At 38.5% G+C, this 25207-nt stretch overlaps 1 protein-coding gene across 1 annotated transcript in view; it reads right to left on the reverse strand.

The window, feature by feature from the left end:
• RELN (reelin) overlaps positions 1-25207 on the reverse strand; it is a gene marked incomplete at its 5' end in the record, with an annotated part of 251119 nt that overhangs the window by 81728 nt on the left and 144184 nt on the right. The window contains 10 exons of the mRNA XM_066184512.1: positions 306-418; positions 2928-3120; positions 8817-9053; positions 13381-13542; positions 14215-14448; positions 15371-15437; positions 18314-18423; positions 19516-19644; positions 22132-22340; positions 23834-23946. Coding sequence (XP_066040609.1) covers positions 306-418; positions 2928-3120; positions 8817-9053; positions 13381-13542; positions 14215-14448; positions 15371-15437; positions 18314-18423; positions 19516-19644; positions 22132-22340; positions 23834-23946 — 1567 coding nt within the window. The remainder of the gene's footprint in view (positions 1-305; positions 419-2927; positions 3121-8816; positions 9054-13380; positions 13543-14214; positions 14449-15370; positions 15438-18313; positions 18424-19515; positions 19645-22131; positions 22341-23833; positions 23947-25207) is intronic.

The following is a 25207-nucleotide window of genomic DNA, read 5'->3' on the forward strand; positions in this document are numbered from 1 at the left end:
CCTTCCTCCAGTAGGGCACTTATAGACAAGTGCCACTATTTTTGAAAAGTCTAAACTTTATTAAGAGAGTCAGAGTATGTATTAAAAACAATCCTTAAACAATAGTTTCTGTTGATTTCACCATTTCCTTCTCTAATTATGTAAGGAATGCATTTTATGGGAAATACCTGCAACTGGGTCAGCCCGATTGGCTTGAGTATGACCTGCAGAGGACTGGATCCTTGTCACAGCAATTGATGTGACAAATCGTCTGCACCTCCTCCCTCCTTCCCCCAAAAGTTTAAAGATAGGAAGTAAATGCTTACCAAGTCTTCTGTGGTAAAAGAACAGTGATTCTCCTCCACTGAGTAAATTCGCTGGAGTGGTAAATACTTGCTGATGTAAACTCCTGACAGCTTGGCATACTGGGAAGACATTCCTTGAAATAAAATATTTCAAAACCAGATTTAATGTAGAGGAAAAATTGGGAACAGAAACAAGGGTCAAACATTCGCAGAACCAGGAGCTTGTCCGGGGCCGGATGTTGGACTGAAAGACCCAGAAGAGAAAAATCCTGGTATGATGGAGAGAAATTTCTCAGAGGACTAGTAGTACAACTGAGAGTGGAAGAAAGCCATACGAATCTATTTAAAGAGTTTAACATTTGTAACTGGCAATGTTTTGCTTTCCTCCACGAGGAATATCTATCTTTTTGGTTTTTTTATTATCTTCACCCCAGCATCCTCCACAGACTATGAAGTAAGGCTACAAGACCACTATGAACTAAGTCTATGAAACTGACATCCATATTGTTATAAAGGTCATTTTAGAGACCTACTTGTGAGGCTTTGTCTGGGCATGCTAGCTGGCCCCACACCCTCCATCTGCAGTGGGGAGCAGCAGTAGGAATAGACAGAGCCACACCAGAGGGCCTAACCACAGCTTACTGACGTTGTGTCCAGAGGTCCTTCCCAAGCTCTGCAGCTGTGTTAGCTTTGACACCTACAGCAAGTGGTGTAAATTCTGCCCTCCTGCTTCTAGGACTATTTCTGCATTCAACTCAGATTCCTGTTGAGGTCTGTTTCCCAAATTCTATTCTTCACTTTTTTGCAATATTCCATTTATTTATTTATATTTTGCCAGAACAGCACCCAAAAAAATTGGCCTGTGTATTAGTATTAGTAAAGTGCTTGGAAGTTACTACCAACCTGCGTGATCCTCTTCTAGCTACCAGTTCAGAGTCCTTTCTGCCCCTTCCTGCCACAGCACAGCTTCTCCTGACCATCCCCACATGCCCAAGAGTATTTCGCTGGTCACTGCTGTGCTGACCCCCATGAAGGGTATCGAGCAAGAGAACAGAGACACCTGCTCATGCAAGTACCTACTTTGACTGTTCTGAAACTAATAATAAAGCAATGATTGTCTACAGAAATTATGGCAAATATGAATATTTATATAGTTAAATTACACAGTAATAGTTATGTATTAAATATGAAGGCAGAATATATTATTTTACAGAGTAATTTATTGTTCAAATATTTTAGAGTATCAAATGAAGATCTGAGACCTTATTTTGTTGGGTTTTTTTAAACTAGATTTTCTAAAGGCATAGTTTCCTTTTCAGCAATTTTCAAACATTTTTTCTTGATTCATCTCCCCTAATTGTGGAAAACAGGATATGATCAGTGCTCACAAAGCAAACAAAATTTTCAAACATTTTAATTAATTAGTGTTTTGTTTATTTGCCAGATTATGTCCTTGAAATGTACTACAAATACTCTTTTATCACAGCAGCATGGGTGGTGTGAGAAAGTGATTTGGCTGCACGTTCTCTCTGTACTGAGCTCTGCTGAGCAAGGAAAGAAGCACTAAAATCTGAAGGAAACTTATCTTCCATTGATGACAACCACAAACACCCCAAACACCCACTGCTAGGAACTATTCTTGGACACCATGATGATACCTGCTAGGTGTAAAAGACATAAACAGTGTTTGAAATATACGATTTATAGCTTTCCCTGGATTCTGTTTAAGGCAAGAAATCATTATTTGGATTTCCAAAGTTTAAAAGTTCATTTATTGCCGTTTCTTTATTATGCCCACCAAAGTAAATGTGGCAAAACACAACATGGCAAGGGTAACGAGGCAAAGTTTTAATTGCTCGTAGGAGGTCTGGAACTTGACATACAAATTCTTTGGTGAGCCTGCAGAGCAGGCAGTGAAAAGGCAGTAGGACAAGTTCCCTGACACCCTCTGAACCTGCTCAGAGGCAGCCAAAGGACCTTGGTTAGTTCACCCTGAGGCCAGGGAAACTCCAGCTTTCAATTTAAGAGGGAAAACAAGAGCATGAACTCTGGCCAAATGTGCTGCTCACATTTGTGCTGAGACCGCACTGAGCCACCCGGGGAAAGAGCAGCCAGTGCTGCTCTTTGCACTTGGAGCAGAGTGGGGGAAATAGCCGGTCATTACAGCCCTGGACTGTGTTTGAACCAGGGGTGGGAGATGAAAGGCTCTACATTACAATCCCCTGAAGGAATGTGCTTTCCATTTATGAAATGGCTGCGCACAAGGGCAGAAAGAATTTCTATCCATTTAAATTCCAGGAAACAGTAGATGCATTTTGCTTAGAAAAACAAAGCCAAAGCACAGGAAAGATCTCAGCCATTACCCTGTAGCTCTAACTGTGGCCCAATTTTTTTCTCAGCCTTGGTGTTCATTCCTGTCATAATTTTGTACTTCAGGCTTTTGGATACCTCTCTTCCAGGTATTACAAGGAACAATCTAAATACCTCTATTAGTCATTTTGACTGATTACAACTGAGCATTTCATTATTGAAAGATGAAAAAAGGAAAACATCTTTATTTGTTCAGTGCCGAAAGTGTATCTCAGACTATCCACGTATAAAGTAGAGTTTATGGAACACAAATGTCCTCACTGCCAGCCTCACCTCCTGAACAAGATGCCATGTGAGGCCATGGTTGGTGGAGTACTCCAGTTTCACCTGGTTGTCCATATGAGGAGTAAAGGCCTGGCCACAGCCCATCACCAAGTTGAACTGTATCATATATGAAGCTCCAATCTGCATAGACTGGGTCTCCACGTAGCGCATGCTAGAGGCCAGCTTTGAATCTCCTGTAAAACTGAGAGATGTAAGGAAAGAATCAGCATGGATCCCCAAAATAATTTGAAAAAGAACATCATGAATGGTTTTGGGTTAAATACAGTGGTGCTCCTTTATTCTGTAGATTGGCATGTGGGATGAGACCACGCACAGGAGAATCTTTCTGCGGGTACTTCTGCAAATTACCAGGATGCCTTGATGTATCCCAGAATGTGAAACACTGAATTATTCTGTTAGTTCTTACTGTATGCTCTTTGTATTAAGGATCAAGTTAGGATCTAGCAAAGGGCAACAAAAGGAAGAAACAACATAAATAAAGTTCATAGCCCTGGAGTGTCCATTGCCTAAGGTCACGCCACAGTCAGCGTTGTAATTTCATTCTAATGCTAGGCAGTTAAGATACTCTGTCTGAATCTAGTTTAAAATACTGTTATTACATAGACTGTTCATTTCATTGATCTTCAAGTGATCCTATATGCCATTCATTTACTGACCCTTGACAGTCTTTCAGAATTAATCTTCTACCCTTGGTTTCTTTTCTGTAGGATGTACTGGTATAAGAGTTATATTTTCCAGTGGATTGGAGAACAATAGTAATGTTTGGAACACACATATACACATATATATTGCAAGGTACCCAGTTATCACATATATAGTAATACAGTTTATGGTCTGAAATTCCAAGGTAATTTCATTTCAAATGCAGGTTTTTCTTCTATGCATTATTCAAAGGAAAAAGGAAACAACAAAATTCAAAACCTCAAATGCAATAGAGGCATAAGGAGGAAGTAATAACAACAAACTTTGAATCCTGCTCACTAGCCTTCAAAACAGAGTATTTTAATGAAAGTTCACATAGATTGAAAATTGCCTCCCTCTTCTTAGTCTGAGATGTTTACTTAGTGTCTTCATAAATACTATAGTCCTTTCATCCCTTCAACTTCAATATTTTCTAAGACTATTATTAAATGTGAACATTTTAGAAAAGGGATTGGCTCTCTTTAAAGACAATCACTGCAAATCATCATGGGAAAAAAAGCGCTACATTCAATACAGTGGTGATGAAAAGAATAATCTAGTTCAAGGTTGCTCTTATGATTGAGTAAGCTACAGTTTATTATCTTAAATAAGAAATCATAATCTTTAAATACAATATAGTAGAACATATTAGCTTCTACTCCTGTAAAATTCAAGGTCATGACAAAGTGAGTGTGAGGACAAGGAATACAAGTCAGTGTCACTTAGGACTCTTAAACTAATTCACTGACCTACGTTGTTTTCTATTGAGTCCTTTCCAGAGAGAGCACTTAAGCCATAAATGTCAGCACCCTACCTTAAATCTTTGAAAGAAATTACTGAAAGCTGATATTAGTTTTGTCATTATCAAATTTCTGTTACTTGGCATAAGTTAAGATCCAGGCTGCTTTATACTCTCTGACCTTACTTTTTGTGACTTGATTTCCTAAAGGATGAAGCAGCTCATGACATTATATGAGATTTTTCACTTTGTCTTGTTGCTCAGCAGCACAAAGTGACTGTGGATGGACACTCCCTTCACTGCATGGGGACAAGGGTACTGTCATGGACAACTGGCAGTACAAGGCAGTAAATTGTCTTGGAAAACTGTATCTGAAGTGTTTGCCCTTTCAGTTGGTGTTGCCAGTGTCTTCCTTCTCAATAGGAAGGAAAATCTTAATTTGAGCAGAGGATATAAAGCACACTCATCAGCAGTCCAGCTGGCAGCCTATGGTTTGTGGCTTTGTGGTAAGATCTAGATGCATCTCAGACGAACTTGTCTGGATAATGCCTGAATTTATTTTTCTTCTAAACTTTATCTTGTATTTTATAAAATGACAGAAGTCTGCAAATTTAAAAGCTAAAGCTGATTTGATCCGATGTAGGTTGAAGCCCTGTTGGGAAATCTATGCCAATACAATCAGGCTCTTCAGGTATCAGTCAAACATGTGCAATGTAATCAGCTGAAAGTTATGTGTAGCACTGCTTTGGAAGAGGATTTGGCATTGCACACAAAAACCTGGGCATAGCAGCACGTAACAGTTATGTCTTATCTGAACAGAATAAAGAACCTGAAACTCAACAATTTGATGAAACATCTGACCGTGAGCTGTCTTCCCAAAGTAATAGAAGACAAGTAAAGAACTTGTAGTGAAAAAAGGGGCAAAGAATTAAATGCTACATTTTGTTCTTGTCTTCACAAAAATTCCCTTTATTTCATATTGCTAAATAAAATGAGAAAAAAACCCTCTAATATTTTCTTTCTGGTAGCATTCAGGTCATGATTAAAATATTTTAAATTTAGTATTCATTTTAATCTAATAGCTTAGCCACTGGATATTGTACACAGTATATTAAGTAAGTGTATAAAGTAAGCTAAATAGTCAAACCAGCTCTTTAAAATGCATATTAAAGAAACGTGAAAAAGGAAGCTAGCGTTCAGATGCAAACAATATGTGATGCTCTATAAGAAGCTCTTTTAGGGGAAGGTAATCACATTACGGGTACACAAAGTCCTTTATCATCCACATTTTGCCTCCAGCTGAACACAAGTAGCATTAAAGTTGTGGGCTCCACCTTACTTGTCACTTCTTTGCTCTCCAGATCTCTCATGTACGTGGTTACTCTTTTGCTGGAATACCAAATGTTTTCTTTGTTCTGGGAGCCACACAGCTGGAATACCTTTCCAGGTTTTATAAAAGATGAAGTAATGTCCCTGGCGTAACAATAATTAACTAAAAAAACTTCAGAAATGAGAATGCAGAGGCTTCATTTTTGTATAAAATTGTTGCTGTGAGTGGGTTTCTGGCACGTGTATAATTAGACCTGTGGAGGCACAGGAACACAATACCCATAGGTGCCCTCAGAACAATCACTCTCCCTCCAAGCACTGCCAGCTAATTGGTACTTCTGGGAACGGTATCACAGTCAATGTCAGCCAACCTGCATTGCTCCAAACTGCTCTGAGATCCCCAGAGTTACCATATTTTCAAGGCTGGTACTTCTAGGAATACTGAAAAGCCACATGGATGCAGCTTGTTTTGTAAAGCTGCATTGACTGAAAATATTGACACAATGGCCCAAAGCTCACAACAGACACAGCTTTGCTTTCATCAAAAGCAGGGGATGTTTGTGCCTTTTTGCATCCCATCATACCTGCTTTGCTAAATAATTCCTAAATGTATTAACATCATTTATTTAGTTAAGTCAATTTCCTGAAAGAAACTTTCTGCACGTTACAGAGTAACAATTACTCCAAATGACAAAGCATTTAAGACAATGGTAAACTACCAAGCTGATGTAGGATCACTGTATATGACATTGCTCCATAAAGATAGTTCATGACAAGGCACGTTTACAATCTTCCCCCAGGCTTCTCCAGGGACAGTGGGACACCATTGTTTGCTACACTGAGTTAAATCATAATGCTGCAATCTGACTGAAGACAGTTTATTTATATAAAGCTATTTTATTTGTGTCCAGACGAATACACACAAACACACACACATATATATAGTGTTAGCATCCTTATCAGTATTTAAATGAATTTCAGCAGCTAGCTGTATATAGCCTGTAATACTCCAGAGACATTTGGTTCAAAACTTTGGCTGAATATGAGCATTTTGGAGAAGTGATGAATTAATATATATCATCAAACACTTCATTTAAAAATGTTCCAGAGTCCCTTCAGTACAATCAATACACTTAATGTAATAAAGTTAAGGATCCATTCTGAAACCAAACGATGATGATGACAATCAAATAAAATGACTGTTCAGACCTAGACCATGAAAATACTCAAAAATTCCCTTTGATCAAAACATATGTTTATCAACAATTTTTTAAATGAAGCCAGGTATGGAAAAGAATAACCTGACTCTTAAAAAAATTAAAATTTCCCTCCTCAATTTTTTCCAATTTTAAGGATAAATGTTTCTGGTTTACAGGTTCTAAAGCAGAAATGGAGGCCTAACAGACAATTAAAAGCAATTCTGTGAAAATGGGCCTGCGGATGACACGCTGTAAAATGATTGATAGTGTATTTCCCATACTCGTACTAATGAAAAAGCTGTTGTCAGACTGTTCTCAAGACGCTGGTGTCAGTGCTACTGCAAGATCTGCTTGTGAGTTAGAAACTTATGAGTTAGAAAATGAGAACCAAATGGACTCACAGCTGGGAAAACCCAACAATAATTAATTTAACTAGCAACCATTTGTACAGACCTTGTGTAAGTTAAAAAATTTCCCTTGAGAGAAACAAGGTCAGTGAAGGATAGAGTTCATGTTTTCTAGTGATAATGAAAAATACTTAGACATAAATAGTGAGGAAGGTTTTGATTCTTTATTTGATGCATGGAAAGTTCAATGTTTCTACTGTGACTAAGCAGTACAAATCCTAGTCCATCTCCATGTGGGATGGAGATTTTACCTTAGCATTTATTATTTTGATTCTGATTCAGAGTCATGGGAGGAAAAGAGAGGAACCTCCGCTATCTTTCTGCCCTCCCCACGATAAACTGGTTTTAAAAGTGCAGAGGGAAAACAATGTCATTATAAGGCTTTCATTCCAGCTCTTTGATGAGGAAGATGCAAACAGTTTGAGCCCTAACATGTTGTTTCATTTTAATGAGCAGCGAGTACCTTCCCTGTCCTTATTAAAGTGGTTAATGGTGCTTCTACTGCCTCATTATCAGCGCTAGGACACATTTGGTGTTGTTCCTACTGATAAGCCAACTCCTTTTAGTTTGACAGATGATCAGAAAGTCAAATCAGATTGCTCAGAGATACTTGTTAATAAAATTCCAACAGTGTTTCTCTGAGTGTCCATGGGGACGCTAAAATTATTTTTATTTTCTTCAGGTTTTCTATAATTACTGTGATTGTACTTTCTCCAAAGAAATATATCTATGCCAATTAAAACTATCCTGGGTTTATAGGTTGATCAGACTAGCATGAAACCGTTATTTGGTTTTAATCAAAACACACAGATTAAATTGAGCTTCCCTTGTATTAATTCCAAATATTACACTCAAGTGCTCCAGAATTTTTTTTTGTGAAGCATGTTAATGTTTTAGTAAAAAAAGCTTATTTTTATGCAATCCTAACAAAATTTTCCCTTTGTTTTCTCCTTTTTTTGCTTCTCTTGCCTTTATTTCCTTTGAGGGTTGTGATGTCAATATGTCATAATGCTGATCACAGTCCAAATGACTAAGTGTACATAACACCAGACAAAGCAAATACAAATAGATAATGTCATTCTGCCTATATTCTGCGGCCTTCACTTTCTGGATTACAATATAATGGCTATGTACACAGATCTTAACATCACTTACAAAATATTCAGAGTCTGTACATAAGAGATTATTACCTGAATATCCATATTACCCTGCCTGGATTTTAAATGAATATTATGAAACATTTCTGAATTTTTTCTATTAGGATATTCTTTAAATATTTGATGGAAAAAGAATGCTGCATTCAATGTTCCCATGAAACACAAATCTGTGCAAGGAGGCGAAAAAGTTACCGCTAATTGCAATGAGATTAGTGACTGTATTTTTGTCCACAGTGTGAGAGTGAGACACATTATGATTCTGATTAGTTGCCAGAAAAATGCATTTGCATCAGTCACTGGATCCTTAGCAGGATGAATAGACAAGGAAAACAAAAGTAGAACAGGAAAGAATACATGTTTCTCACCAGAGAGTCCAGTCATGCCCACAGTAGGGCTGAACATTTCCCAGGTAGAAGCCCAGAGACTGTGTGACTTCAACCAGGTTGGTGAAGTCCAGACTGATGCTGTTGAAAAGCACAGAGGTCATGATGATTTCATCGATTGCCCACACATCTTCGCCTTGAGAGGAGTGATATGGCTGCCACCATCTGAACTGAATGCCAACCTGCCTTGCATCTTCAGGCAGCTCCACTGAAATTATTCTGGAAAACAAAACAAAGTTATTATTGCCAGTTTTTGCTGTTTGTAATAATTCCATGGGGATGTATTTTATGGATTTTTTTCCTTACTGACCCTAAAAATCATGGAGTAAGTTCAGCCCACAAATACTGCAGCATCTGCTGGCATAGGTGCTACCAGTGTCAGGGACAGGGGAATTGCTATAGTTCTCTTGGTAATCAGTTTACTGAAAACCAGTCATGTGCAAAGCCACCAGAGTTACTACCAAATCTGTAATTTTTGCTTCCACTGTGAAGCTCTCAGTAAATTTAAAGGGGTAAATTAGCAAAGGAATGATGAGCTGACAAGGATTTAAGAATTCCAGTTCCCCTTTGTCAGACTCGGTGGACTTTATCCTGATCTCAAGATATGTATCTTTTAAACATTTGCACTATTTCCCACATAGCATTGACATCAGTCTAATGGTGCTCTTGTCCTAGAAGAACCCACCCCTGTAAATTGCCACAATCAAGTGGAAATGGTTCCTCTTGTCAGACAGTGTGATTATGTGTAGTCTTTTTTGGCAGACACTCTTTTCTTGTGGCTGCATAGACATGCAACTGGAGGTGAGTCCCAGGTGCTTCTGGTATGCAAGGTCACCTGATTTGTCATGGCAGCTATGTCAACACATCTACAATCGACAAACTGCAAAGAAAATTAAGAGTATTATCTAATTTCCAGGAGCAATTTTCATACACTACAGGAGGGAGTATGCATTAATTGCCACAGCAATGACACTTTCTTGAAAGGTCCATAAATCACTAAGACCATGGTACCCCACACAGCCACATCAACTGTGAGACAGACTGGCAACAGGGACATTTGTCTCCATTGGGGTACAATTACGTGCTGGCTAAAGGGTTTTCAGCAAGCTCATCATGTAGCTGATATTTTTCTTTCCCTCTTAGAGGAAATGTGGATAAAATGATAAATCAGGTAAACTGGAAGCATCTTCCCATAATCAAGCATCTAGGTTTTTTCAGACTCAGGGCTTTCTAAGCTGCTTGTCGTAATGTTTTATTCTCTGCATATGAAAGGGTCTTGTGCCTGTGGCACTCTTAGTGCAAAAACCACACTCTTAAAAATGACTTGCTGCAATATCCTTGTGGAGAGTAGATTAATAATACTGTTGTTTAGTGTCACATTCATTTTAAAGAAGAATAAATTAATCCATTAACCAGAAAAAAAATCAAAAATCTTGGCTAAACAGGTGGGAAACACTCAAAAAGTCCTGCCTGGCTTTTCCAGGAGCTGCTTTCTGCCATCCTTAGACTGGAGAGAGAAGTGCAGAGGGACAGCCAGAGGTGACATGGCCATGTCCCTGTGGCATGGGACCAGCAAAGTACATACTTTATATATGGTGGATACATTTCCTTTACACTCAAATAAACATGTTTGAGTGACTTCATGCCCTACGAAGAGAAAGACCAAGCCCCACTGCTCTCTGGCATGTGACTAAACCACAAGGGCTTCTTTACTACCAAGGATTCCCTCATAAGAAGAAACTTTTGGGTTAATTTTTTAAAGGCACAAATGACAGGAAATTGCTACTGATGCCAAAAGGAACCATGTTTTTTTCTGCCATGATTCAGGGATGTGAGCCTGAGGAAAGCTGATTCTCTGGCTAGGAGGAGCACTGTATCCAGCAGGCACTGTGAAGCACCTGGCACTCGTGTGAGCTAATGCTCTGCTGTAATCCAAGGCATATTTCTCTGCTGGTGGCTGCCTCTGATGCCTGTATCTTCGCTTTCACTCTTAACTCTCATAAGCTTGCCCACGTGGACATTAATTCTCACAGACAGTAATATACAGAAATCCTAAATCATGACATACACCACTGAAACACATATCAGATGTTAAAATATTTAACACATGTTAAAATAAATTCCCCATCCCAAGGGATTAAGCTAATTTAAAAATGTAGGTGTAAACCACCATGTATGGCACATATGTTAGTATGCAGACCCTGACTACACCTCCAGTTGTAACAACTTCTCCTGTCTGGCTTTGATTTGTTGGAGATGGATGGAGAGGGAGGGGGATTCCTGCTAATGAATTTTCTGCTGCAGAGAAGAAAAGTGTTCCTACTTACATTACCAGCCACCATTAAATTTCTTAAAAACCAGCTGGGAGACCTTTGCTCTGATCTCATTCTTTCAAGCTATGCGCATACCTAATATTGAAAAGCCACCGCTGTTCTGCTCAGAAGAAAAATGCAGCTGTCAAATGTTAGCAGATTAAATGCACCTTTTCAGCAGAACATTAAATGTGTAATTATTTTTTGTATGACTGAAGATTAATTAAATTCGTGGATACAGACTGATTGCCAAACTTTGCAGCAGTCCATCTATGTTACTAAAAATGCTGATATTTTCAGACAACATAATATGAAAAGGTGAAGCTTTGTTCATAATTACTGCCAGCATTAGCCTCAGGTTTGTATGTATGTCATTTTTCTATCTACCCAGAGTGAACTGAATATCTGTCTGTCTGTCTGTCTGTCTATGTATGTATGTATGTATGTATGTATGTATGTATCTATCTATCTATCTATCTATCTATCTATCTATCTATCTATCTCCCATGGCAAAATCTCTCTAACTTGTGTATATTGCATTTTGCTCTGTACCATGTCAGAATAACAGGAATTGTGTTTCATATCTAACCTCAGAAAGAAAAAAAAGTCTCTGGCATCTATGTAATTTATTACATTTATATCTTAAACTTCATTAAAATCAGTCACCAGAATATGTATTTTTCTTTTTGTTATAAAAATTTTATAGTGTTATATATTAAATACATTTAGGGAAATATAATTCCTACAGATGTAATCTTGAATCTAAGGATTAGAAATGGGGCCATATAAAATATATATGTGACTATAACAAAGACAGGCAAAGGAAACTTTGAAGAAGACTTATAAGTGTTCCAGTCTGTAGCATCTTTCCTTTTGAAACATTTAGAACTTCAAAAATAAAAATCTACAATATATTTCTACCAAATACAGTCCTCCTCTCACATTTTTGAGTATTTATCACTCCCAGGAAATAATTTTATTGTTACAAGGGGATTTTTTTCATTAGAACATTCTTAATCACACTTTGAATATTGCCATTTTGTACTGAGTTATTGACAAGATGTGGAAATCTAATTTTTTTTGTTTGTTTTTCTTTTACAAAAGCACTCATCTGAGCTCAATAAATATAAATAATGAAAGTTATGTGTCGTTAAAGTGACTTGTGAGCTATTTACAGTCCCACCCCTGGGGCTGACTAAGATGTGTTCCTTGAAATCAGTAGAGAAGACATAGGGCGGTACTCAGGTCTAAACTACCCTTGGGCAGGAAATGGACCTGCTGGAATGAGTCCAGTGATGCCACTGTCAGTTGTGCCTCTCCCAGGCCCCTTTTGCAAAGCATCTCCTTTATTTGGCATTTATTGGTTCTGCTGCAGCTCCCCATGAAGGTGACTGCTGCCAGGTTTGAGAGGGTTTGTGTAGATCCAGACCAGTCTGTTCCAGGCTTTTGGTACAGGCATGCTCATGGAGACCCCTGATTTTGTATTGCTCTACTAAATTTGGTGGATGGTGTCACAAATGCATCAGAAAGGAACACCTTCTCGAAATACAAGAGATACATTCCTCTCTAATCTGACATCAAACATAGGTGCTGCTTGATGAGATGAGCTGTTTGATCAACTTTTTGATTTGTGCAAGTCCCAGGCACAGTCACCAGCAGGTTCTCCCAGGGTACCAAGCCCAGCCCAGGGCAGAGGCACAGCCATGAAGTCTCAATGCAATTGCCTTGAGAGTGAGAGCAGGTGTAGTTTCCCTGGTGACTTCAGAGATCCTCACAATTCTGCAGAGATCCTCACAATCAGATTCTGTCTTAGCTGTCCTGTGCTGTCTGCAAACTCCTAATCCCAGAGGACGGTGTAGTGAGGGTATCTATGGCTTCAAAGCTACAAATAATTTATGTTAATTTTTCTTTACAAGTGGCTGCTTCCACGGGAGGAGACATGCCCCTATTTCCCACAAGTACACTCCTATCCATCTTCCTGCCCTGCCTCAGCTTGTTCTGTTGTAACACCTGAGACTTGAAAGCCATTAAACCGATGTGTTCATTTTTACAGAATGACAAAATGGGAAGTGCCTAGAACAGCTGCAAAACTGTAAAGAAAGGTGGTAACTTTCAGCATGCAGTAAAAACTTCATTCCCTCTTGCACCATGTACTCAGTCTCCACATCACAGTGACCACCACAATCGGTGTAACTGCATGCAAATAATGCTCTTTGTAATATTTGTGCATGTACCTTGGCTCGTGGTAGTTGAGATAAGAGTAGTGTTCCAGCAGTTTCCAGGTGATCCCATTGTCATAGGAGTAGTGCAGCAGCACTCCTTCCCCGGGCTGGTCGGGAGCTTTGCAAGTACTCAGCACTGACTTGCTGCCCAGGCGCAGAGTGAACTGCAGGAACCTGCACCAGGATGACACAAATATTTGCAGGGTGTCATTTTCACAGTGGCTTTTTTTAAATTTTTTTTTTTTTTTTTTTTTTTTTTTTTTTTTTTTTTTTTTTTTTTTTTTTTTTTTTTTTTTTTTGGTTTGGTTTTTCCCTTTTTCCCTTAACCAGGTTGTTTCCAGATCTTCTCAATCTTGGAAAATTTTAATAAATATCAGTTATGAGGTTTTGTACATGTGATTTGTTTTCATTGTCAAGTAATGCATTGTGGCACATATAGTTAAAAAAATGCCAATCATTACTGCATTTAATAATTTATTAGATACTGAAGGGGAGGGAGAGATAGTGAATGGATCTAATCAGTTGCCACAAGCTGTCAAATAAACACAACCCTATAAATAATTAATTAGCACTTGGCTTTGACACTCAGGTTTGATATTAACATTTCATATTTTCCATCCAAGCTGTACAATAACTTCTCTCCATTCTGCTTTGGACTCTGTTGTTTAGAAAGCAGAAGGAAAAAAAGGCAAGGCTACAAAATCACAATTGAAACATTGAACTAGGAGTTTTTTAAAGGCTTTTTCCCCAGCTAAAACAACTGGCTTAATAATAGACAAGGCTGTAGCTGCAGGGGAAGGGGTTCCCCCATGTCTTTGCTTCAGACTACTCCTCCTTTCCTCTCACCTGGACTGGGAGCTGTCCAGAAAGGAGGTGATGAGCTGGCGTCTCCCATCCTTGTTGAAGACCAGGGCCTTCCCGCTGGCCAGGACGCCGCAGCCAAAGCTGACCTCGGCCCCGCGGATGGAGTAGAAGCTGTGGTAGGAGGAGAGGCGGGAGCTGGCGAAGCTCTCGGAGATGAACATGGGGAAGGTCTGTGATGCTGTCTCACACGCTGGCCCGGAGAAGCCGGGGTCACACCTGCGGGCGAGGAAGGGTGAAAAGCACCACTGGTGACCCACCTTTGGCTGGTTGTCAGCTACTGTGGTGGCTGCAGGTGTTCATGGACTGAGGATACCTGCAAGATCCCTCTCAAATCTAAGGCCCAAGAACCTCTTTGAGCTTTACTTAGGTAAAGTGCATAGCAAATTATTTCTGTTAGCTAGTATTTACTTTTCTAATTAAAAAAAAAAGTATTTATGAACAACCCATGAATCTACACATAACACAATACAGAAATATTTTTATTAATTTTTGGAACAAAACCCCTGCGGACATAATTACAGTTGTTCATATGTAAAATGACAACTTTGCTTTTATCTGTAGATCTGTAGCATGCTAGATGTGGTTACAAGAAATTAAGTTATAGAAGAGAATGTCCCATGTAGTTACACCAATATTTAGAATGTGCTTACTTGCTCTGAGTAAGTACCTTTTTATTTTTTAGAGTGGAACCCTTTTAACAAGCCAGACTATCAGAAAAAACTAGAGTGCTGATCTTCTGTCCTTGAGGTACGTTAGGTTACAGGATATTTGAACTACTAAAATTGTAATTCTTTCCCAACATTTAATACAAAAGTGATAAAGTCACGAATCACCTCTATAACCAGTATAAAGTATACATCATTGAAATTTCAGTGTGCTCTGTAGCACATTTTAAGATGAACTGGAAGTTAGACACTATAACTGAAGAAAATCATAAGAAAAATAAATTAAACATGCTGCTGTTTAGAAAGATTGATCTTTAGCTTTCCACTGAGCTTTATGAATTCTGAGGGTTATGCTAGTTTTATATTTAGTCATCTAAAAGAGCAAGGACTGAAATGAAAATCACTTCAACTTTCACACTACCAAGTGAATTCTGTGACAGAAATTGAACATGAGTACTGAATATAACACTTACTTGCAGCCATTTCTAGTACACTGTCCTCGCCCTGAGCAGAATTTGAGGCAAGATGGACCAATATAAACTGCAGAAAAGAGAAATCAGTTAAATGGAGGGTTATGCTATGGGATAAACAGAACATTATTAATAGGAGAAAGTGTGCAGACCTGCTCATATTGTATTTATCTTAATCCCACTACCTGGAAAAGGTCTATGAAAGGATATAAAGCGTTTGACTGTGTCCAGTCAGGGATAATTTATTATTTAATATGTCATGTCCTTCTATGGCTAAAGACACAGTACTGTGGCCACTAGTATTGTTTTAATTATTAAGTCTGTAAATGAGATCAGATAATTTGGTAGGCACTGACCTTTTTCATAATTTTTCATTGACATTCCTTTCATCTTAGTACAGAGACATAATCCAATCTATATACTGGCACATTCCAGTAGCGGTCTTGTAGATTTAAAAAATATGTCATTGCTTCTGCCATTGAAATCTACATACTTTACTTCACTGGATTGAGGGGAATAAGAACCTGCCCTGATATGTTTCAAGTAACTATCAATTATCATAGTCTTTCACTGATTCTTTTAAATGCAACAAAAATCGCACATCCTAAGTGCTCAAAAATACACCGCACTTGTTTCACTCTTTTGCTTCAACTTCCTCCAATGATTCCTAATTGACAGTGTTGATATTTTGTGAGAAATACAAAGGATGGAAAGATGAGAAAATCACAGTATAATCTCCACAGTATAATCTCCTGCACTACAAAAAAGAAAAGTCATAATTTGTGGGCAATATTATTTCAAGACAATATGCTAAAAGGCCCTAACCATAAAGAGTGGCATATTTTCTGTTGAATTCCTGTTACTTGGAGTTATCCACTTGCATGGTGACATTTGGAAGAAATAGCCACCAATTTGAAATATCTACAAGAAGCAGTACTTCTTCCTTTTCCTAGTTTTATAATGTTGCCATTATATGTACATTACACATACAGCAACATTATAACATGTCTCCCTAGCCGACACTCTAAATCCCTGTTAGCTACTCCCTATAACTAAGTCCTCATCAGATTTCATGTGATTTCTAGATTTTCTCACTTCTCAGGGTGCAAAAATTCTGTTCTGTCTGTTTGATTTATTTGTGTCTTTTGAGGTCTTTTTGAGGGGGTGGTAAAAGTAGAAGGGTTAAAGATGTAATGATGTCATTCAAAATGAAAAAACTTTACGGCAATTGGCATTTTTCCAGAGTTTCTGAAAGATGGCCAGCTTCCAGATTTCATTTAAAACTTAATTCACATAGGCAACAGTTGTGAAGCTAAAAGTCAGAGTGCTGAATCTCTGAAACTCTTTCTCTCTTCAATAATTTGAGTTGCTTGCCAATATTTACAAGTTTTTCCCTATAATACAGTGTAAAGCTTCAGTGTCACTAGTACTTAACAAAAGAGGCATTAAAACCTCTGAAATACGTCTTTAAGACTTGATTCCTGTGTCATGGTTCTGCACCTCAAATTCAGAGCGGGCACTTTCTAGGTAGATGTTTGGTAAACCTTTTCTTGAGATTGTGCACACAGGAACATGCAGTATCCTTTCATGGAGTTGTATTTTGTTTTATAAACAAAGGTTGTGCAGATAAATGAATTGCCAAATGATTTTCAAAATCTTGTTTTGTTCGGCTGTAAGGAATTTGTATCCTTGGATTGATTTCATCTTGCTGTGGTTTCTGTGAACTTTTCATGAGTGTCTCCAACACTTAGAGTCTGCCTTTTTTTAGATAGAAACGCATCTTTGCAGATACTCAGAGAGATCTTCTCATGTTTATACACCTATCTTTCCCCTTAATTTTACCTTCTTTTTAATGTATATCACATCCCTAAAGAGAAGCATTAATACTGTATCCAGAATGTCAAGCTGATGCCACTCCCTATTATGATTAAGAGAACAATTTTCATTACTTTTAGTGACATAATTTCCTTTATGGTATTACCTTAACAGCTTCAAGATTTTCTTGTCAGTACTAGGCATCAATATATTTTAGGAATTCTGCAAAACGTAAATATTTACCATTCCGAGGCACCACAACAAGCCTTACGGGGATTCACTACAAAATTCCACAGGCTATTATACATCAGTGTAAATCTCTAAATTAGGTATTTCATGCATCTAAGCAAACAAATTCTGAATGTAGCTTATTTAGTTCCAAATCATTTAGGGTAAACAAGCAAGCAAAAAATTTTGCAGTTACTCTTAGTTAGCCCTTTCAATCATACTTATTTCTGCATTTCACACACTTAATCCTGTGTTCCTAAATATTTTTTACTGCCCTTTAAAGTATTCCTTTTTAATTCTGGTCCTGGTTTTCCTTTGCAGTAAGTCATATAAATATTTATCAACATAAACTTCTCCCAGTTCTTCGCATCCACTTAAAGAAAAGGTATGTGAAAAATAATTTTCTAAGAGAAGAGCTCCCTGAAACAGAAGGCACTTTCCCCTGAAGATATGGTAAACAATGTAAGGTTTTGTCAGTGTTTTTTTGTCAGTGTTTTGGTAGCACCATTACTTGAAGATGGTCTTCTATGTCCAGGAGCAAAATATGTCCCAGATGCTTCTCCTGTTGCTTAGACTGGTGCAGTACATGTCCTTAACAGCCAGTGTAGAACCTATTTATGTAATTAGGACTAATCAGACAGAAGAAATGTTATATTAAGCCCCTGTCACCAATACTTTTTCCTGGAAAGGAATCAAGTAAACAGAAAAAAAAATCTACTAGACCGCTGTCTTTTCTAATGGCAGAATCTCTCTCTAGCTTCAAAATGCACCTGCTACCAAACAGAACAGGAATTTAAAAAAGTGTAAATTCATTGACTTGTGATTGTGAAAAACATGTTTACTCAGAGCAGTATATAAAATTTATTTTTCTGATGTGTCATTATCATGGATAAGAATACTAACTATTATCGATTGCCCACATATTTCCAAGGATTGGTCCTGTTTGCCTCCATCGAATCCTGGTGTCGCTTGTTAGTGCAGCGTTGGGAAGGGGAATTGTTATTCGGTTCCACCTGAAATACATACAACAGACTCTAGCATTTTACACTGACAGTTATTAAGCAACTGTATATTTTGCAGATATGTTTATGTATTCTGGAAGCTTTGTGAGAAACTTAATTTTAAAATCTGCTCAAATGAAGCATAAATTTATAGCAGCTTCAGAAAATACAAATTAAAGAGAAGTCCATATTTTCATATAATATATGAATGTTATTTTCTTATAAAACCAACCATTTCCCCCGTAGGAATACACGAAGCTGGCAAAGACCTCAAGTTCCTTTGCTGTAGTGGCTTCTCCATCCCCATGAATATCTCCTAAACTGAACTTTCAGCAGGGCTGAACTCTGTTTGGAGGAAACCCTGAGAGAGTGAGGAGTGGTGCAGAGGATTTGGCATGCTGCAGTCTGGGACATCATTCTCTATCATGCACAGGGGCTACACTTCCTGCACAGAGGCTTCACTTTCTGCACAGACCAGGAGTAATGGTTCCTATGAAAATTGTATGGGACTAGGGGTTGTGTGTCATCAGATCATAGCAATGCTTCAACTGCACTTTCTAAGTGTTGTGGAAGTTGGGATACCAAGGGATTTTGTGCCATGCAGCAAAATGCCACAGTTCATTTTTCAGAAGAGATTTAATACTGAGAAGGGTTGATCCAAGAAAGTGACACTAATAACCATCTCCATCTGCAGAAGTACAGAGGATGTGCTTCACTGTAACCCAGTACTGGGATTCCATATGAGTGAATGTGTCTGAGGATACAAATACAGCTTTGAGTAGTGTTTTTTTCTGACCAAGAAGAAACGGTTTGTGGCTTCTACAGGGTAAAAGTTTTCTTCTTCTTATCAATGTGCTGTCCACAAGTGGGACTTTCGGAATTTCTCTTTAACATTAAAACATTGTTATTATACCACAGAAGCAGCCCCATACATTTCAAGTTTCATTACTGGGTAGCCAGGGAGCTCAGAACACTCCTTCCTTGCTGTTCCCAGGTAGTCAAAAATGAATGATGACACGGAGTTGTGTGCTTTGCTGCTTTCTCCTGCCACCCACAATTCACATCTCTAATCTTGCACCTCAGTTTTGCAGAGAGCATTCTCACCCGCTGTAGTTTTCAGAGGCATAGATGGTGCTGTGGGGCAGGTGAGGCCCAGCACATATCTCAGGCAGACATTCCATGTGCAGCAGTGACCACGAGCGACCATGGTTGGTTGAAAACTCCAAGCTGACACTGGTAACACGTTGAAGGAAAGAAAGGAGAAAGACACCATGAGGGTACCTGGCATAGATCTCAATGGAGAAGCACCAACACTGAAAAACCACCAAATACACCATTTCTAATAACTGATGAGGAAACGAGAAATAATTTTAAGCAGAATTTGAATAAAAAAAATCCTGCAAATTCAAACATGAAACAAAGTTTCATGAGTGTTTAAAACCCCAAAGGATTTTAGACTGAGGATTGCCTGAACACAGAGTTCTTGTTGGGCCACCATCTATCCAGTGTTTTTACGCTGCTGCTGTTAAAAGAACTGCATTACTTTTATATTTCATATTTCATATTGAAATAGTTTTGGATATGAGGAGAAACCTTGGACTAATCAGAGCCAGACGGCATCGTGAGAGCACAGGACACCTATAACTGCCAGCTGCTAACTATTACACCTGCAGAAGCTGGTAAAAGACCACTAGCTGTCCATGCATGGGCTGTCTCCTTCCTGGGTTAAAAAAAACCAAACAAACCCAAATTGTTTACAACCTATGAGTATAAGGAAATCTTCAGATGCCTTACACTCTAAAGACCTTGAAAAAGTAATATAGAAAGTGCTTGATTTACTACAGATTTAGTATTTTACTGAATTATTCTTGTAATTTCCTCCATATAATTAGCTGGTAATATTCTGTTTTATTTTAAGTGATGTCAGTGGAACATAATAAAAGTAATAATTCATCTCCTCAATATTAAATTATTGGATTCTGAATTTTTATGATAATTTGCTGACAATATTACTTTATTTAAATGTGATTTTGTATCACTGTGATATTGTATCTATTAAAACAGTTTATGGAGGTTTTGACTAATTTATTTCAGGTTTAGCTGTAGAGATACCTTAGAGGTTCATATTTACTGCCTATATCCAGTATGAGTCTCCCACATTTGCAGTAATGGAAGCATTATGAATAATACTGCAGACTGGGAGATGTGAAAGGCTGCAGTATTTGGGAAATGCAAATAGGAAAAATGGTGACCTAATGCTTCTTTAGTTATGAAGAAGCTCACTTCTCCTTCAGAAATAGAATGAAGGATATTAATCTTTCAAAATATATACTAATCTCCATCAGAAAACAGATTGAGACAGAGACTTTATATAACATGTTTACTGGCCAGGAGTGTTTACAGGCAAAGTTTTCACTTTTCATGTAGGAAAATGTTTCTGCCTTCTCTTCCTATCAAACATTAGTGCAGTGCCTTGATTTTTGCTTCCCCTTGAATTCTGCTACCATGCATGGATACAAGAACTGTCAGTGTTAATGCAGCTCTTTCCAGCTGGAAGTAGATGCCACACGACACAGATTAAAGCACTCATAGTCTCTTACTTTAAACTCTCCACTCCTCAAAATACAAAGTAACTTAATCTTCATAAAATATCAAGATAAGTATTCTCACGTATATATAATGGAAGAGGGACAGTGGGAAGTTTGGCTTTGGGTTCCCTGTTTGAAGAAGGATATTGAGAATTTTGAGAGTGGACTAAAGGATAGGCAAGATGTCCTTGGCTTCGAGCACCAAGCCAGGATGGGCTTGCTCAGCCTGGTGGGGAGGGGTGAGCTATAGCATCCTATGGTGGTGCAGAGGGCACTCACAAGGAAACCAGAGACAAACTCTTCTCAGTAGTGTCAGACACACTACAAAGGACAATAATCATAAAGACATGGTTTCATAGTTCTGTACTGTACATTTGTACAGTACTTAATCACTTGAGCAGGTCACTCAGAGAGGTAGCACAGTGTTCATCCATGAAGATTTTTCAAGTTGTCGATAGGCAGGGCCATGTCTGACCTGCCCAGTAACAATCCCTCCTGCTGCAGCAGGTTTCACCAGATAACCTGTGAAGGTCCCTTCCAGCCAACACTTTTATGATTCTACAAAACATGGAGCCTAAAATTACTCCCTTCTCTCCCTTTGCCCAGGGAAAAATTCACACTGAATGTCCTGAAGAAGTAAAGTCAGCAAAAGCGATCAGCCTACAGACAGTGAGCTCTTCATGCTGATGGTCATTAAGATGAGGGTCATTTATCACCAGTCTTACAAGAATTAGATATGCTTGTGGCACCAGTAATCTCGGAGAGGTCAACAGGGCAGGTTTCTGCTGCTGCCTTTAATGTTTTCCTCCTTACATAGTATTACAAAGTAAATCTCATATCCATTAGAAACTGAAGCAGAAGTCACTGAAATCATGAGCATATTTCAGAAAAATGGACTAAGAAAAGCAAGTTTTGACCTGGAAAACTATTAAATGACTCTTTAGAGCACGTGAGATACATAAATCTGGGCCTGTAAAGATCAGGAGAAACATTAGCTTTTGAGCAGCTTATATTTGTCATTATAAATGGGATCCCTTCTTCTGAAAAAAGATTCACAAATCCTCATACAGATTTTATAAACCAAAATATACTAGAAAGCTGTTAACCAAAAGAATGATCTTGCCAGTTTTACCTGTTACCAGGTTGGTAAGTTCCACAACCCAAATTGATGGAAAACTGGATCATGTGAGTCACCGAGGAAGGGAGCACGGGAAGGACGTGGAAGTAATCCACAGCCCAGACATTCCTGTTGTGGCCTTGGTGACTCTTTTGCTTCAGGCAAAATTTGGTTGCAGGAGTCTGCAGGTCCGGACTAATGACAACAGAAACCAAAGATGGCACCTTCAAAAGAAATTAAATAAGGCTTAAATAACCTAAAAAGTTCACAATGTATCATTTAAAATAAAAAAAAAAACCAACTCTAATTGTGCTGAGCCAAATGTGCTATGCTCTCTCCTTGATTCATTTTGTCAACTTTTTTAGCCAGCTTTTCCCACACATGATCCCAAATAAAATCATTTACTATTATGTGGATAGGTATCAGTGATGCTTATCATCTCAAAGGGATTGGATTGTTTGGTTGTTAAGGCACAGAAGAAAACGCTGCACCTTCTGGAAGGGCAAGTTTATGTTGTCCATTTGAGCTGTGAAGGGAAGGTGATGTTTGTCCTGGAGCTTTACAGCTCACAGAAGCTAAGGCAGGGTAGGGGCATGTCTACTCTGGATACGTGAGAATGGAGTAACAGCAGGAGTTCACAGGCATAAGTGGGGAGGATGTTATGTTGCTGAAATAAAAGAAAGCACTGCCTCACAAAGCTTAGCCTTTGTCCTAAAGCAATGTAATTAGAACTTTATTATGTCAAAAGAGGATGTCAGCTCTAAAACTGCTTGTTTTAAAAAATCTCTACAATGAATTCCATGTAATTTCAGATCCTATCTCTCCCCAAGTTCCCTAATAATTATTTTATTATTTTACAATTACAGTTTCCTTAGTTTTACAAAAGTTCTACCCTGTCTTTCACACAGAAGCAGGCGAGGAGGGAAGCCATGCACAATGAAACAATGCAAGTGACTCAACCAAACTCAGGCCAAACCCTACTGTAAACATTTGGTTTCTAAGTGCTAAAGTTACAGACAAAATGCACACAGACCTGTGCTTGAAATCAGCAGCATCTTTACCATCAAACTTCCCTCAGACTATGTAAGCACACTGCATTTCAATATCTAGGGCATCTACATGCACATGTATGAAATACCAAATTTTGCCTGTTTTACAGCAGCAGAGTAAGGAGACCTCAGGGCTAGATTATTCAGGGTAGATTTGGTCTAAGGGCTCCCTTGCCCTAGACAGGAAGGATCCTGAAGGCAAGTTCAAGGTCTCTATTGTCCTGGCTGAGGGTGGTGGATGTGGTTGGAGGCGGCTGCACTTTTCTCAGAGGAGACACTGCCTGAGCACTCTGCCAGCAGCTGCCTCCCATGGCTGACTCCCTGCCCTCATCACTGCAGACCCCCTCCCAGCCCCTGATCCCACCATGAACGACCCTCTCAGGACCCTACTCCTCAGTGTCACACTGTGGCTGGAATGAGCTTCCTCGCCTGTTTCCCCAGTCCCAGCCAACACTGCACTGTCCTGCCTGGGGCTGGAGTGCCCACCAGTAACTGCAGAGCTGTGCTGCAAAAGTGCCCGACTGCTCCCAGGTCTGCACATGATTTATGTGTTTGGGAAGGTCACATTTGAGTGTCCCTGTGGAATTCAACACACAATATTCCTGTGATGGCTTGTAAAGAGAATGATCTGTCCATCCCATCCATCTGCTTTGCTTATGACAATTTACCTTGTAAGCAGCATAGGTCAGGGTATCAAGAGGTATGTGTTCTCTCCTGCCTTCAATCTTGGCATACAGTATGACATCATTTTCATGGGATTCTCCAGAATCACAAGTTCCCCCTGTACAATACATATTTGAGAGAGAAAAAAAATTCATTGAAGCCCTTGTTAATGGAAAGTTGAATCATATATGCAGCCTTAATTATGAAAATAATTACAGTCAGATGCTATTTAACTTGGGATCTGAAACAAAAGAACACCATCCCTAAGGACACAGTGTATAGGAACTGTTTGATCAGATACACCATGGCAGAGATCAAGGGGGTTGACGATTACGAAAACCTCAAGTACCTCTTTTAATCAGTTTATCAAAACAATTTAAATAGAAAATGCTATGCCTCAAGCAATACTTCTATCTGTGGGTTTTAAATTCTATTTACATAGAAATGCTCTGCTTTTAAGTTCTCATCAGCAAACTGCTATTTACTACTCACACTTCATGCAGTCACGCATGTAGGCACGTAACAGTACCTTAAATACTTCTTGGCTGATAGTTTGGCAGCTGATAACTTGTTCTAAGTAGGAAGTGAGAAAGACTGCTGTGTACCTTATTTGTTGTGCTGCTCCTTCTACTACCTACACCATATCCTAAAAGGAATGGCTGGCTGGATGGAATCTATTATACCACACAAAACACATGTCGTATGCTTGCCCAACTGAAACAGGCCAGCATTTGAAATATCTTCCTATCAGTAGAACCCAAAATACTCATTAAGCTTCTGTGAAAGAGTGGATGTATTGGCAAATATGAGCATTATATTCTGCATTATAATTAAGAGATGAACATCACAAAACTTTGGTATTCTGGAAATAAAGTTTTTAAAACAAAGCTTCTGTACTTGAAACAGGAATTATGAATTAATTATTTCCATACAGTATGGTTACTGCAGGTATTAAAAAAAAAATCACAAAACAGAAATAAAAACAGAATGAGGAAACTTCTTTGAGAGGACTGCAGAGTAGAAAGATTGCACATATTGGAACACTTTCTCTGCTTTTTAATTTTGCTTCAGCCAGCCAGTTCTTGTAATGGACTAGAAAAAGCAGTCCAGAGAAATGGATAAGATGTGCATCTTTAATGTGTTTTATACTGTAATATGGAACATCAATTTGTCCTTTCAAATATTCTTCTTGCCTGAATGTCTAAGCAATTATTTATTTAATTTAAAAATACACACAGACTATATTTTTCAAACAATATCCTGCTATCCTCTCTGTCTGCATCTGCTGACATCTCCCCTAAGTTCAGAAGGTTGACAAAATTTCTTTCCTGTTTCTCTTGCAGGTGTTGTAATGCTTGGAAGAAATGGGAAAAAGCATC

This window comes from Chamaea fasciata, unplaced genomic scaffold (assembly GCF_029207755.1).
Source record: "Chamaea fasciata isolate MVZ Bird 193981 ecotype frontalis unplaced genomic scaffold, bChaFas1.0.hap1 SCAF_5, whole genome shotgun sequence".
In the NCBI taxonomy this organism is placed as follows: domain Eukaryota; kingdom Metazoa; phylum Chordata; class Aves; order Passeriformes; family Sylviidae; genus Chamaea; species Chamaea fasciata.